This window comes from Perca flavescens, chromosome 7, assembly GCF_004354835.1.
Source record: "Perca flavescens isolate YP-PL-M2 chromosome 7, PFLA_1.0, whole genome shotgun sequence".
NCBI classification, from domain to species: Eukaryota; Metazoa; Chordata; class Actinopteri; order Perciformes; family Percidae; genus Perca; species Perca flavescens.
This window is the reverse complement of record NC_041337.1, coordinates 18,395,339-18,411,895: the sequence shown is the minus strand read 5'-3', so window position 1 is coordinate 18,411,895 and position 16,557 is coordinate 18,395,339. Positions and strand designations below refer to the sequence as shown.

The 16,557-nt window shown below is 39.9% G+C and overlaps 2 protein-coding genes across 9 annotated transcripts in view; one reads left to right on the top strand and one right to left on the bottom strand.

Annotated features, from left to right (window-relative positions):
• Positions 1-11: 11 nt before the first annotated feature.
• Positions 12-16,330, bottom strand: LOC114558337 (putative helicase mov-10-B.1). Of its 3 annotated transcripts, XM_028582272.1 has the most exons (23): positions 16,255-16,330; positions 16,078-16,110; positions 14,933-15,150; positions 10,917-11,010; positions 10,528-10,675; positions 9,820-10,042; positions 8,095-8,181; positions 7,523-7,682; positions 7,250-7,404; positions 6,834-7,001; positions 6,537-6,643; positions 6,193-6,392; positions 5,817-5,920; positions 5,197-5,294; positions 5,012-5,107; positions 4,700-4,805; positions 3,760-3,877; positions 3,471-3,662; positions 2,479-2,547; positions 2,252-2,377; positions 1,628-1,716; positions 1,430-1,534; positions 12-1,310 (listed from the first exon to the last, which is right to left on the bottom strand). In XM_028582272.1, the coding sequence occupies exons 2-23, from the start codon at positions 16,093-16,095 to the stop codon at positions 1,226-1,228; spliced, it is 2,766 nt and encodes a 921-aa protein (XP_028438073.1). In that variant the 5' UTR covers positions 16,096-16,110; positions 16,255-16,330; the 3' UTR covers positions 12-1,225. The 3 variants fall into 3 exon arrangements, with proteins under 3 accessions (XP_028438073.1, XP_028438072.1, XP_028438075.1); XM_028582271.1 differs by lacking the exon at positions 16,255-16,330 and having other exon boundaries at positions 16,078-16,244; XM_028582274.1 differs by lacking the exon at positions 16,255-16,330 and having other exon boundaries at positions 1,225-1,305; positions 16,078-16,244.
• Positions 15,602-16,557, top strand: part of fkbpl (FKBP prolyl isomerase like) — a 56,768-nt gene continuing 55,812 nt past the window's right edge. For 5 of the 6 annotated variants that reach the window (XM_028582299.1, XM_028582298.1, XM_028582292.1 and 2 more), the window contains exon 1: positions 15,602-15,799. The gene's annotated coding sequence lies outside the window, so the exon portion shown is untranslated. Of the gene's footprint in view, positions 15,800-16,006; positions 16,025-16,557 lie in introns of those variants that run through there. The other variant, XM_028582297.1, reaches the window with a different exon arrangement.

The following is a 16,557-nucleotide window of genomic DNA, read 5'->3' as shown; positions in this document are numbered from 1 at the left end:
CAACCTTTGATCCCTTAAGAGCCATCAAGATGGAAAGACCAGATCACACCCCAGTGTGAGCTGTTAGTGCCACTTGGAGAAAGATCCATCATCATCATTGAACATCATTACTCACCTCTAAGAGCCAGTTTCACCAGTTAAGAAACTAGGAGAGCCTTCCAATGGGAACTTTTTAAATCCTGACCGGTCAACATACTCATCACCCCAGCACGTTTGTGAACACATCTAACTTCGGATTCCACGAGAAGATAGCAAACAAGTAGTCTACAAAACCTTCACTCATTATATAGCCTTGTGTACCAGTTTCCCCTTTTCCTTGTGTCTTGTTTGTCAAATGTAATTGTAGTGTTTATTACTTGTAGTTACGGTAAATGTTATGTGTGTCCAAAAGTGTGTGATGCATCTCAGTCACTTAACCCTAAAAAGACCTTTGCAAATTCATAATTGAACTCTCTTGTGTAGCCCACAAGGAGGACTATTTCTCTATTATAGTACATACGCTAATATGATTTATGTGGCTGGATAAAACATTTCATCTTGGAGTTGTGCAAAATAAAAATTTAGAATTCCCTCTTATAATCTTTATTTTTGAGTGCACAAATTCCTACAATAGTCAAATGTCTCTTATGTTTTAAGGTGTTTTCATGTTGTTTTTTTATGTGAAGCACTGTGTCCAAGACAAATTTCCCCTTGTATGACGAGTGGATTGTGCCATGGATAACCTACCGAAGGAGACTGTCACTGTGTGACTCTAACGTGTGGATAGACTACACCGTCGGCAGTGTACATCGTCATGGATTATTATGCCATCACACCTATGCAGAGTTTTAAATTCCAACACAAAGAAAGCAGAAGGAAATGGATGTCGGCGAAAAGACACGCATCCAGCAGAATTTCCTACAAACTTTTTGGTCTTAAAATTAGTCAGTCTATATTTTTGTGAAGCAATCTTGTTCATTTTAGGTTAGTCTGAACAAGACGAAAGATATCTATAGCCCAGTTTAACATAACTCTCTAATGATGTTGGTAGATTTGTTAGATAGGAGATACTTACAAAGTCAATCTAATAGGAAACGTATCACTCTAATTCTATTTATGTACCATTAGAAATGTTTGTAGAATTTAAATAAAATACAATTGTAGATATGCTTTAAGACAGACAGTTCTGTCCTGAGTCAACTGCACACTTAGTTCTCAATTTCTCAACCACTTCTTTATTTTTATGTTAAATACTAGAGCAGAGAGAGATGAGTGTGCAAGGTCTGTTGGTTCTTTCAACAGGGGTCCAGCTGCTGTTGAGTCCTTCTTCACTGTGGGGTGTGGATCAAAGGTGGAAAGACAACCCAAACATCCATTAGTCTTCAAGACGATTTTTGGACAAAAGAAAGACTCAAATGTGTGTGTGAGTATGTGTGAATGTGCATATTACCAGAGGCTCGGTGAGTGTGCATCAGTCAATGGACTTTCCTCTTCCTCTGCATCAGAGACTATAATGCCACGATAAGCCCCTTGTTGGAAGCAGTAATAGATTAATCTAAAAAGAGAAGTCAGTGTATGAGTCAGAGTTAGATGTGTTTTGGTCCAAATCATCCTTCTCCACTAAAAGAGATTTAGACTGATGCCTTACTTGTTCCAGATTTGGTCAGTTTTCAAGACTCTTGGGTCTCCAACCACAATCAGCAAGGCTCGTGCTCGTGTCATTGCCACGTTGAACCTCTGAGGAGATAGTTTCAGTTAGTGTGCGTGTATAAATGTTAGTCCGTGAATTGATCTGCTGGTTCGACCATTGTGGACGTTAGTAGTTTCATGGAAATTAATTTCTTTTCATTGATATGGAAGTGTTTGTAGCAAGGTGCTCAAAATTCTAAAAGGAGCATCTAATTTATTATGGCTATCTCGCATGTAGGGCTGGGAAAAAAATCGATTGGATTTAAAAATCGAGTTGGTAGGTCAAATCGATTCATATTTTCAAAAAATCGATTTTTTTAATCCAAATACAGTATAAATAATTTGGATGTTTAACAATCTTTGTTGCACACTGCACAGTGACTTTTCACTTAGAGAAAGGGTTTGCCTTTGCAATTTTGTTTATATTGATGCACTTTAATTAAATATAATAAAAATATATTTTTAAAATATATTTACAGTTCGCAGTTATTTTGTTTTAAATGGAAGGGGGGGAAAATCGAATCGAATCGTATGAACATCATATATTGCTCGAGTTATTGCGTGTTTGTGTAATGTTTCTCACCTTCTCATTATCAACAAAGCCTATAGTGAATCTTTGCTTGTGTGCAGTCAGTTTGGGATTGCTGCGCACCGTAGACACCAGAATCACGTTGAACTCTTTACCCTGAAACTGCTCCACTGAACCAACCTATGAAAAATATAAATGTAAGGTCTGTTTATTAATGCAGTTCAAAAATGTCTCTCAAACATGTTTCGCAACAAACCACAAATCACTTTCTATCTCCATACCAATACGTTTTCCAAGTTTATCTTCATGAGATCTTTGTCTGTTTTAAGGGCTTTCTGGATTTTCTCCACCTGTCGGCACACAAAAATAGGATGATATTAACAGGATTACCCTCACCAGATGAAGTGTTGGTCATTACAGGGTTTGATCAAACTCAAACCTACATTTGTCCAGGCACAATCCACCTATTGGTCACGAGGCTGAGGTGGGTGTGGCTTACCTGCATCACAGAGCTGTAGGAGGAACAGTCGGAGAGGAAGGACATGTGTTTCTGAATGACGGGAGGAAGGAATCCTCTTCCCCCCACTAAGTTGCGTTAATGTTATTTGTCCGCATCTTAAATGTCTACAAATTAACTGTAAACGGAGCATCGAGGCTGATCAGCGCCAGACCTAGAACTGAGCTGGTCGGGTAAATGGAGCGGAGCAGCAGAGCCAAAGGACGACAGATAGGCCCATCCACTTTACCTGTGGCTGGCAAGCAGAGTATTCAAATGCACGGGCAGCCAAAACTCTGGAAGCCCCTAGATGTAACGACAGTATCAAGTTTTTCCAGGGTTGTGGTTATGCCGTGACATATGCAACTATCACTTTAGCAGTGTTGTATTGCTAAATGAATTATTGCATAGATTGCGTAGTAAAGTTGCACTGCACGTACGGTAAAAAGCCTTAGTCTCTTTATCTCATAGACTTTACACTGAGGCGATATCATCACAAAAAAAAACTTTTCGAGGCTCTGGAAAAGTGTTACAAATATGACACATAAATGTTTTATAATACAAAGAGTAATAATTAATAATAATTGACATTGCTTGCCATTTCAGGTGTCCTGTCAGCGGTTTTAAATATGTGTTTTCATAATTGAGGTCTATAGGGAAAATGTACTTTGGGCCATCTGGGATTATTTTTGTGTTGTATGGCGCTTGGCCTCTGATTTGCAGTGCCATATCCAGGTCTAATGATATATCCATGGATTATTGTATTAACATACTCACTTGTTTTCTGTATGGGGCAATGATACCAATCTCTCTCGGTTGAATTTTGGTCACACCCTTTCTTTTAAGATGATCAACGAGGGTTTTTAAGTATTCCTTCAACACCTCCACCTCTGCCATGTTGTAAACAGAGGGGCTGCTGGCGTCACGTTCATTGGTACCTGCCACTCCATGGAAGATCAAAGGGAAACCCTGAGACAAGGAGAAACAAATTAGAATAGAGGTGGAGAGGATTGCCCCTTGTGTGTGTGTGTGTGTGTGTGTGTGTGTGTGTGTGTGTGGACATTACTTTCTTGGGCAGGTGTTCCCATTTGCGATATGAATTGCATTTCTCTTTATGAGCATAAGGCTGAAGTTCTCCATTATAAAAGAGCTCATTGGGAATTTTCAGAATTGCAGGATGGGACCTGAGAGAGAGTGAAGAGGAAAGAAGCCCTTTAAAAAAATAAAAGTGAACCAGGGACATGTTGAGACAATGCATAGACAAGTGAATGGAGGTATCACAGAGAGGGTTTAAAAGTGGGGTTGTGTACCGAAACCCTTTCCTAAACGACCGGGCCAAATAGCAACGCAGATTTCGGTGCCTCATTTTTGTGCCACCTATATGTCTGCCCTGCTATCTGGTCTGGTGCTCTGAAACGGAGATCAGAGGCAACAGAAGCATTGCTGCATGTGACGCCAGTTAACATTACACTACGCAGCAGGTAAGGATAGCCTACCGTTAGCTAATAGCTGGCTTAAATAGGGTTAAAACAGTGTAAAGTATGGCAGTATTTCACTGGAAAGGATTCCAACACCAGAGAGTAGCTGCACCATACACACTGGAAATGCTCTCAGATTTGTTGGAGAAACAACACAGACGGGCCTTAATGGTACGTTCAATTACAGTTGGAAAGCTGGTGGTGCATTCAATGTTATGTAAAATACCCTTTTGTCATCTAGTGGTTCTTTTTGTCAACTGCAGTTGACTGGTGAAATAAGTTTTTGGTATAAGTAATTGTTATTACATTTTAAATAAATAATTAAAATTGGACCATATGGCATTAGCAATACACATGCCATGCTCTTCTTTATTTTAAAGTATCAATGCAAAGTTTAGGCACCGGCACCGTTTGAAAAGTATCGTTTTAGGACCGGTATCGGAAAAAAACCAAACAATACCCAACCCTATTTAAAAGTAACATTGCAAGAAGAAAAAGCAACAAATGTAAGCATCACCACTACCACACCTGTAGTTCCTCAGTAATTTGGTTACAAAACGGTTGTTAAACCCGTGTGTCTCATGTGACCTGTAAAGGTTGATATCGTTCATCAGACGCTCCAACAGGGACACACCTGCACAGAATAAATGTCTTTAAACTTCCTTAGGTACAGGCATTAAATGGATAGTACATAAGTGAGCAAGTGATCCCTTAGTTCAGGATCTGTTGAGTTAGTTGCTTCAACTTTTGCTATTATTCTCTGATTTTGCATTAAATAAACATTTGATACATCAAACACTTGACCTACAGTATATATAAAAAGGTATACACAGTGCTCACCCAAGCCATGTTTCTCTGCCACTCTGGATGTGATGATGGCGCCTAACTGTTTAGGGTCTCCAGCTAGCACTAACTGGCATTTCTGTTTCAGTAAACCTTTGGAGCAAACAGAAACATTAAGGTCATTAATTCTCATACAGAATATTAAATACTGTAATGTTAAACACGCTCAGCTTGCTTGTCACCTGCTATAGGGACGATACACTCTGTTTCTGTAGCCTGGCCTGCCTCATCCACAAATATATAAGTGTAATGATCTACAGGAATCCCTCCTGTCACTAGCCTAGAGAGAGAGAGAGAGAGAGAGAGAGAGAGAGAGAATTAATATTTAGGTAAAGGAATTGCAGTTATTGATACAAAGGTTCTCTAACTTTCTTAAGTGTTAGCAGTCTGAACTGGGCTTTAAGGTAAACTGGAACTTGTATGAATGTAATGTAAGATGTCTGTGAGCATAACAGACCCAAAACAAAGCACTCTAAGAACAACTGCACAAGTGTTAAATAGGGAATGACATGTTCACATGAAACAGGCTTGCTAAGTAAATATTTACTGCACAGAAAGTTGCATTGAATTGATAATTGTACTTCGAGTGGATCTGAAGTAATTTGAATTGATGTAGTTTGAAAAACATTCAATGTATAAAAGATTACACTCAACATAATGCTAAATTGAACTATAGCTCAGCTTTTGCTTGCGTTAGCCAGTAGGGTGACACAGGCAACACTGTAAAATGTCAAAATACGTATCTGTTGTGAAAAATTGGCTATTTAAAGAGAATTATAACACATGTAAGAATGTACTGTACCTTCCTGCAGTTAGCAGGGTGGTGGCCATGATCTTATACTTCATCAGCTCCTCTTTAGGGGGCATCATAAGTGTGTTTGTTTTGCGGTTCAGGTTGCAGCAAGACTAGAAAACATACGCATTAATATAGACAAAAACACACAGTATACATAGATATGCAGAGCCCAAATTAAATTTGTAACTTAGTAACAAAAATGATGATGATATTTGATGGGGGTGGAGAACTACTATGTACTGATATGTCTTTGTAGATTTTCATAAACCATCCTTGTTTGAGAGTGTGGTAAATGTGACTTCTAGCCAAATATGTGTGTTGTCTTTAGGCTAATGTACAGGTTTGTTTATGTATGATGTATTCTTTTGAAAAGAATCCTGACCTTTATATTTTGGGGAATATTTCTCACAGGGCAGCTTAGGGCGAACAAGCGATACACCTCGTGCTCTCCTATCTTTCCTTCCAGAATCTTCTCAAAGAGATGATCAGTTGCACTGTTGGAAGGAGCGCAAACCAGGATGTTGCATGAGGGCTGCGTTTCCACTATCCGCTTGATGGCTTCCACCAAAGTCACTGTTTTGCCTGACCAATACATGTAAATATACATTATTTATTATTACTGTAGATACAAATCAATACTTAAGCATCAGGATACACACACACACACACACACACACACACACACACACACACACACACACACACACACACACACACACACAGTACCTGTGCCAGGTGGACCAAATACCAGGTAGGGGGCAGGTTTTGCCGAAGCAGCTACAATGTGTTGAACCGCCTTTTGCTGCTCTGGGTTGTCCCCAAGTTCTACCAGTCTAAGGACAGGGAGAAATAGGTGCAAATGAATGATTTCAGAGCTGAGAAACATGCAGGTATGTTTACATGCACAGGGAAAACTGAATTTTAGGGACGGATGGGATAAAAGGCACACAATACTTAAGTATGACCTTGTCTGATCACGTTTTCAATGTTTTCCTTGGATTCTTGACCTTAAGGTAGTCTGACCTGTGTAGATGTGAATGGTGAGAAGAAAATCGTCCAGTAGGGAACAGCACCTCCTTCAGTCTGCTCGTGTATGCCAGCTGCACTGCTCTATGCTGGATACGCAGGGGCATACGGCCGAGATAGAAGTTAAATCGGTACCTCGTGCCCTCCTTGAAACAATTCAGGAACCTGCATTCAAATTTACATGTAATTATGTGTGGTAGTTAGGTGCTTAGAGCAGCAAGCAGTTATACAGATCTATCTCATTATTTAGTTGATTTTAATCTACAGCAATACAAAGATGAGTGTGCATTTTGACTTAATTGGACAAATACGCCACCAAACAATGAAAATAATCTTTGTGGCAGTGTCTTCAGGGATTCATCATTGAATCCCATTTGACCCATTCTTGTTTTTAAACAAGTGACTGTTCTTACTCTTCACTGAATTGCAGGTAGACATGCTCTGCATCCACATGATGGACCCAGCCATTGTATATTTTATTTTCAAAAACTCCTGGCTGGTTTAAAGCAGTCACCAGCACATTGTTCCCCAACAGCCTCATTGGTGAGTTCTTAAAGACACCTGCAAGCTGGTGACAAAAAAAAATGTATGTGTAATTTACGGTTTCATTCAGAGTTCCAAAAGGCCAAAACAATAGCAGTTGTCAGTCTTTATGTTTTATTGTGTGTGTGTGTGAGGCACATCACCTGCAGAATGAGAAGGAATGCGTTGCTTTTGTGTCTAAACATTTTCGCATTCTGGTTGAATTTCTCAATATCTGTCTTCAACTGGAGCTCTTCCACATGCAGCAGCATTTGGAACCTCCGGCAGTAGGTCCCCCAGTTCAGAGGCATCTTTTCCAGGTCCCTAAAGAGATCCCAGTGACATATACAAAATTGAATAACTTCTACAGGAACAGCAAACATGTTTCCTGCCTTGAAAGCATATGGCTCATTGTGTCATTTTCTGTTGCCTTTTACTTACTACAGATCAGCCTAGACAAGTTAGCTTGAGATGTAGTATTTCCACCCACTGTTTATGTAACATTTCCAACTCTTTGCTTAAGGTGGACTGAGACTACTAGATAAGTCATTATTTAATGATAGACACCTTTTCCTTTACTTGAATAATAAAGACATTGATCATATATTCAATATTTACAATTTGCCAAAAGGCTGGGTGATCACTTGAATTGGTTTACCTTAATACACTAAATAAAATCTGGTACAAATTATGTTCACATCCAATTTAGGGTGTATGTGCATGTGAAAATACATACATGTCAGCTTTCTTGGGGTCTTTCATATTATCGGGCATCGGATAACCCTTCAAAGGCACCACAAGCTTAAGCCACGTCAATCCAACACTGGAGTGGAAAACCAAAGACAGAACACAGGATGGTAATAACTTAGATGACTAATAATAATACTACTGACCAATACGTATTACAATCTGCTGGATGTAAATTGGGATGACTGACACGGTGTTCCATGTGAATGAATGCTGTCAGAGGGCTACCAGAACACAATATAAAACTCTTTTACATTCAACCTTTAATGATCATTTCTTTACATTTGATTTTTGTCTGAAAATGGCCCACTCATGAGAAAGAGACATCATGGCTTTCAAACAAGCAAAGTGGCAGTTGGTCAAGGCCACACCCCCACTCCTCAATAGCTACAGACACAGAAATGGCACATACTAAGGAAAGCTCATTGTGGGACTGGCTCTAGTGGCTGTAATTCTGCACTAACGCCGCCTTCACACTGGCAGTTGAAATCAGCTCCGTAATACGCAATACGCCCCCAGCGGACGTCGTACTACACCGTTGAAAAGCTTCGGAAGCGATTTACAATAATGTCAGAACAACTAGAAGGACTGATAAGTGTCTGAATGTCCGATTCTCTCTGACCTCTCTTATACAGCTATAAATAGAAAGGATGCTGCGTGGAGTAAAGTTGCCCAGGACGTTGACATGTCACGTCGGTTAAATGTGATATAGCGGTATAATGTCAATAGTTAGACGTCTGTTGCTAGCTAACCAATTAGCATTAGCAGGTTTGTTTATCAGTACCATAGCAACGCTAACTTCCGTCGGATAGGAACTGTCCATAGCTTTTCGCAAGAGTTACATTTTTTGAACGCATCCGGATGACCAACTGACACGATTTCTTTCGCACCGCACTCATTCGGACCCATTCGCATGCGGTAAGCGAATCTCCATAGGAAATGAATGACTTCCGGCCGTTTCAAAGCCGTATCGGAGCTGATTTCAACTGCCAGTGTGAAGGCGTAAGGCTGAATTTTGGGAAAGAGACTTCATTTACAGTATTCAGTCCCTCCAGAAAAACGCGATTATGCGATGGCATAATTCAATGCATAATCAGCCAAAGTCATTTTTTCAGATACGCCGCACTTTCGTCGCATAAATTGCTGATTTTTGCGCAAAATATGCGGGACTTGCATGATTTCATAATCCCCGCATTTTCGTTGCAAAAAAGTCACATATATCTTAGCAGAAAGTTGAAAAATGTTGCGTTTACTTCACACAAGAGCAGCCATTTTCCCGTTGCCATGGGAACGTTATGAAGTGACGTAATTACGCAATGTGAACATCATCAAAAAGCAGGGTGTTGGGGGAATCACTTTTTTTTCTCTTTTTCATCAAACCGCAGTTTTTGCAAGTTCCCGCAATTTCATCGCATAAAACTGCATAAATATCCCGCATATTCCATCACATTTTTTAAGAAAACTTGCCGCATTATCAAGGATTTTTGCCCGCAACAATCACAAAAAACTCTTTTTCTGGAAGGACTGAGTATTAGGGGACCACTAAGGTCTATATAAAAGCATCCAAAGAGCACCATGTCATGGGACCTTTAACATTCTCAAATCTGTAATAAATAAATAAATACATATACTCTACTGGATGATTTCATACACTAATTTTATCAACATACTAACATAAATAACATGAGTATTACATGATAATAACTTGTTATACCCTTCAGCAGGTGTCCAATTCATTGTTTGGAGGTTGCTCACTGAGGTTGTGGCTGTAGGGAGGGGCTCTTCACTAAATGATGTCCGATGTATGACTTCCAAGATACGCATAATCTCTAATTTATCTGAGGACTGCTGGTATGATTCAATTTGAAAGACCAGTAACTGTTCATAGAAGCCTGCATGCTCAGAGTCGAAATGGACCTTGATTTTGTATGACTCTCCTAGAAAGAGCATAGGAGGAAAACAAGGTGATGAAATTAAGTATAAACAGGTACATTATGCAGTAATGGATACAATTATATATTTCAAAGCTAGAGACAATCTAAAAATGTGGCTTTTTCCCTTTATTAGATAATAAGAAATCACAATAATAGTCATATTTCTATAGCACTGTGCCTGTGCTTAGCCTAACCTAACACATGACTGGAGGAATTTGCAAAGGCATTGAACAGATATTAACAGTGACTTGTCTCAACTGGATAGAAAATGACAAATACATTAATTATGCAAAATTGCAAAACTACTTCACTATGACTACAGTTCAAAGTTGTTGTCTCTCGTTCTATAACAGTTTTTTCCATTTTTAATTTTCTATGCACATTGTTTGAGCCTTTGTTTTGTCACATTCACCACCTATGCTGCTTGTTTTTACTCCTTGTGTATATCCACAATGTGGGGCATATGATTGTGTGTGTCTTCGTCATACCTGGTCCAAGAGGGAGTTGCTTCATAGTCTGGATAAGGTCTCCATGACAGTCTCTGACAGTGAAAATGTTCTTCACGAGGTCAAAAGCCCAAAAAGTTAAAGTGACCGTTTTGACACCACAGTTCTTCACAGTGAGTGGCACAACTTTCTGTTGGGCAGGAAATGTTGTATGCAAATTGTCAGTGTTATCACTGCAGCCATGAGCAAATGCACACACACACACACACACACACACACACACACACACACACACACACACACACACACACACACACACACACACGACTCCTTGCTACCCACAACATAATAATACCATATTAATAAATAATCTCACGGGTTTCTCAGCTTGGTCATTAAAAAGCACGGCTTCTTAGTCCTCTTAGTCTCACCTTGTTTTCATACACAGTGAGGCAGATCTTTTCCTCCTTTGACGGAGGGTGTGAGGTTACGGTGACATCATGTTTATTGGAGATCAGCTGAGCCCTGTGATGTTGAACAACAAGTAATACAACAATTATTTTACATAAAGTGGACGTGCCAAACACGTACAGTACTTCTGTTGCAAAGCTTTGATTACACTTGAGGGTTTAGGGTGTATGGCCACTATCCCTACTGCTTTGGGTGCTAAACCAAGATCAGCTAAAGAAGGTAGAGGTAGAATCAGTGTAAACACCAGCAAGCACAGTAGAGGAGCAGACGCACAATAAAGGTTGAGAAAGAAACCATTCAATCTTCACAGCCCTTAACCACATCAGTACTTTATGTCTGTGTAATGGCGCTTTTCCGTTACATGGTACCTGCTCGACTCGCCTCAACTCGACTTGCCTTTTCTGGTTTTCCATTACAAAAAAAAAGTACCTGGTACTTGCCAACAAGTACTATTTTTTAGTACCAACTCAGTCGAGGTTCCAAGCTGAGGCGATACCAAAAGGTGACGTGAAAGCGACAGAGGGGGGTGTCCTGAACAAACCCGCCATTTTTAAATAGTTTAGCCAACTGTTGTTGTTTTTTTGCTGCCTCCAGCTTCATTTGAAACAAAATGTGTCTTCTGGCTGTGGCAACAACAACACACCTTTGACGTTCTGTGTGTATTGTGTTAAGTCACGGCAGTTTACTGCGGCGCCGCTATGATGACCAGCCATGCTGAGGCGGTACTAAAATCTGCAATGGAAAACGGACGCACAATGCGTCAAGTCGAGGCGAGTCGAGCAGGTACCATTTAATGGAAAAACGCCATAACAGTTGATGGGAGCTGTTAGAACATTTTTACTGAACTGAATTTCTATTAAATTCCTTTTTCATGTGGAAAATAACTCATATCTGCTTATAACAAACCATAAAGGTGCTTTCAGGGAAGATGTTAATAAAAAAGTATTGTGTGTTACATGCAGTAACAGATGAAACTTTTAAATAGACCACATAATTCCTACAATTTTGTCTTTTAGACAGGGCAGTTAAATTGTCAACAAAACTTTGACAGGACCTGTAAATTCTTCACAGCAGGGTTTTTAGTGTGCTATTCAACACAGTGCAAAGGCATTCAAAGGAGGCAAAATCACAAAATGATAACTGCTTGCTGCTGTCTTTAAATATAGCAGCAACACTAACACTTTTCCTTTCAGGCCGAAAAACATTCATACAAAAAGTTTGGAGGGGCTGACTTAACGAGAACTGGGTGTGGAAATGGAGCATTGCTACTATTATACAGCCAGGTTGAGCAGACTGAACATGGCATGGAATATGTTAACAGATTAGTTGGATTTGATGACTGAGCAGGGTGCACCATTCACTTTCTATTGCATATCAAGATAGGAAGAGAAAAAGCTAGTGGCACACTGGGTCCTGGCTTGTCCTGGGAACATTTACGAGTGCCATCGTCCTTGTGGACTGGACTCAACAGATATCAGTAAGAGTTTGCTGTATTTTGCACACAATCAGTTGTGGTAACGGACGTGCTGTGCTTTCATCAGGCTGGGGAGACAGAGGATGATTCTGAAGCTGTCGAGGAGGGGGGATTAAACTCTCTTCAGGCGGGGGCTAAGGGGGCTCCCCTTCAAGGTTTCTGGCGTGTTATGTCTTCGTCGTTGTATTGATTCATCTTGTCTCTTGTCCTTGGTGGAAGGAGCAGATTAGTGACGCAGGAAGTAAAATGGTTTGGAGACTGTTTAACTTCTGATTTCAGGTTACCATCTGCCCTAAAAGATGTCTGTAATCCTAGAAACACTTTAATTTGTCAATAAAGTGCACTCACTGTATGGACGGTACATAAAGTTGATAGCCAGGTGTTCAGAGTCAACAACTTGCTGAATCTCTTAACTCCTCTTCTGACTGGTGGTATTTAGGGAGCTGAGTCTTGACATCACTTGATTGATCAGTAAAGAGTTGTTTTAGTACTTCTGATTGCTCTTTCACACTCTCAGTGGTCCCTACAGAATGTGCACTATGATGTTTTTCACAGTTGGATGTGCAGCCAGAATATGTGGGATTCTTTCTGTCATGTCACAGTTCTTAATGCTCATGCCTTTACTGTTAAACAGCAAAGTCACCCACAATCAGAGTTTGAGGCCCAGCCATTAGCTTTCCCTGTAGGCTTTTGCTTTAAGGATTACTGTCACCCTGCTGTCTGAGGATGAGAGGATATACATACAGGTCATCTGATAGAGATCCATGGTCCTGCAACAGTGGTGCAAATCTGTTCTCAAGTTGTACATTGCTTGTTGGAGAGGTTTGTTGCCAATTCATTTTGCATCTGTCCACAGCTGTGTCCTACTAAGCACAAGGGTCGGTGCCCTGCCTGGATGGCAGTGCAGGCCAACCAGTAGCATCGCAAATCTCAGGGCACTGGGCTCTTCCTGTCATTTGTCATCCCAAATCCCAGGAAAATTATTTATTATTAGTAGAGTTTAGATTCTCTGCCCGAGCCCGAGCTTCCGCTGCTAACCTCGGGGCGGCCGGGTCCTTGATCAAGCATTTATGTTTTTTTAATCATTACTTTATTAGCCTAATTTGGTGGGGAGAAAGTTATGCCTGTCCAGCTTCTCCCGTAGCTCTGGGTAGGCTAAATGTCCTGCACTGAGGTAAACTGTGCTACATCGTGTCTCCCCCATCTGCAGCACTGATGTCAGCCAGTGCGTCAGCATGCAGACCGTGACGAAGGACAGTATTAATTAGGTGATCGAGACAAGAAAGTCTCCTATATGGTTCCAAGGCTTTGATTATGTTGCTGCCTTGATCTGTTACCCACACTATTCAGCTGAGGGAGCTAGGGTCGAGGTTATTTATTTATTTTTGTATGTTTCTTCATTCGGATCCATTTGCGATCCATTCCATTCTGAATAAACAAACAGCACAGTTTACATGCTTCGTTGTTGTTGCATTATTCATTAAGATAATTCTAAACAGATTTCTGCAGTTCAAACAACTCGGAATTGTAGTTGAGAACGTCATTTATAACGGCCCGCGTATTAAAAAAGTGTCAGGTTTAAATCGGGCTCAGGCTCATAATTACAGTTAATGTGTCGGGTCGGGCTCGGACACAACGTGCACAGGCTCGGGTAGGGTCGGGCTTGATTTTTTGGGCCCGATCTAAGCTCTAATTCTTAGACCTTGCACCTGTTTCTTAATAGTCTTGTTGGTGCTAGTTAGCCGTGTATTAGCATTCTCTTGTCAACTGTATGAGTCCATGGTAAAGAGGTATCATTCTTATAAAAATGATGGTTGTAGGTGCCTGGGTTGGATCAGTTGGTGGAGCGGGCGCTCGTGCTGAGAGGTTTGTGCCTCGGCGCAGGAGTCCAGGGTTCGAGTCCGACCTGTGACGATTTCCTGCGTGTCTTCCCCCTCTCTCTCTCCCCTTTCATATCTAGCTGTCCTATCCATTAAAGGAGGAAAAGCCCAAAAAAATAAAATAAAATAAAATTATGGTTGTAGCCTTCTGTGTCTTTAATAAATTAATGTCCGACAGATTTATAAGTATCCAGGATCTGCTGTCCATAACATTTAGCAAAAGAAAACACAAGGATATCAGTAGAGGAATGTAAGCAAAGTGGAAAGCAAGCGGCAAAGTGTTGCACTGTGAGAAAGCCAGAAGCTTGGTACTGTAGAGCTAATGGTCATATTGTTTCTATTATTGATATTTTTCTTGTAACCAACACTATCCTTCATCTGGACATGTAAATAGTCAAATTTTAAATTAAAAAAATTCACATCACAACAATCAGGTTTCAGCGCTGTCATATTCTGCCTGTGCACACTTTAAATACATTTAGAAAAAGATAATTTGAACTTAACTTTATTTATTTATTTAAACGTTGGTCATATAATGTCATGAAAGCTGAATATTTGAATATCAGTAATTACAGCTTTGAATCTGTTTGAGCTTAAGAATTCTAATTGAAGGTTTTCTCACCTGTATTGCTGAAATAGCTTTGCCATTTTCAGACGAGCTTGAATCTTTTGGCGGGCCTGCTGAGCCATCTGTTCTTCTTCACTGAATTTCTTTTGTGGCCCATTCAAGTAACCAGATTTTCCTGGTCCTGCATTCTGGACAGAATGGACAGCTGCAGGCGACATCTGCAGCTGCTTGCTGCATTTGCAGTGGAGTAAGCTAATTTGATCCTGATGGTACTGGGGAAAAAAAAAACCCAGAAAGGACAATTAACCTACTGTCTTAGGTAATGATAAGTTGTGATTATAGCAAAATCACTCAGTCCTATGTGCTGGCATTACCATTCCTTCAGTAATGTGACCCCCTAGGTTCTGGCTGTTATAGGCCTGTGTTAAATGTGATGTTAAACCTTTCATCAAAATACCTAACTAGAGCACCCCCAAAAATAATGTTGTCCAGTTATGCATAGGTTTCTCTGACCCTGCTGTCAGTGCACATTACTCCAGCACAGAAAACAATGACTGAACATGATAGCATTAACTAGATTTAAAAATAGTATTAGCCTTAACTAGCATACACATAGACCTACATGTATCCATTTAAATTCATCCACTTTTAAAAAGAGTTAGTGAATGAATGCAAGTTGTGGTATCAGGCCTGAACATAATGTGATACTAGAAATATTTCTCAAGTCAAGTAACGTTAGCTAGGTAGTTAGCTAGCTAGCTAGCTAGTTTCCATAGATATACATGGCTAGTTTCTACATGTATCCGCGTTCCGCTAGGCGGCACAGGAAGAAAGCTGACTTAAGGCATTAGAGCTTGGCACAGATGAGGCAGAAAAAGTGAAACTAGTGTTAATAAACAAAACAAAATAATTGGGTGTATGGTAAGTATAACGGTAACTGCCAGGTTTAGTCAGTGATTTAGCGATAGTTTCAACAGTTTAGTGTAACGTAAGTTTAACATTTAGCTAGCTAGCTAGCTAGCTTAGCGATAGCTAGCTAGTTCATATTTATAAATAAATAGCATGTTAACTTTGCCTACTAAGGTTAGCTAGCCCTTAAACCACTTCAACTTTAGCTAACCTTGACTTCAACCACAGAAAACGGCGGTAATATAGCATTACTATTTAGCAAACAACGTTATATCGGTATAGTAACTTACTTTATAGGCGGAGAACATAACGTAGCAGGGAGACTGGGGAAAAGTAATTTGAAGTTAAAGATTTGATTTAAAGATAAACAGAATTCTGGTTTGAGTGTATCCTAGCACCTGCAGCTTGTACAATTTCAACAGGTGTGCTAAAGTATGTTTTCCAAGTCGTGGTTGATGTTTACTTACGAGTAGTTTTAGTTTATGGTTAGGAGCATGGATGGATGTATTAAGTCAGAGAACGGTTAGGAGTCGCAAATGTATGGAGTCACATATCTGCGAATTTGATGGGGAAAAAAAAGATCCTTTAGCTAAGTCATCATTAGCTATAGGCTATTGAGAAACTTTATTAAAATAATGACTTAGCTGTACGTTTGCATCTTAAAATAATGACTTATTATCTCAAAATAATGAGAAACTTTCTTAAAATAAAGAGATAGTATATTTAGGTAAGGGATATCTAACAGTATTTTTAAATGTATACTTACATTT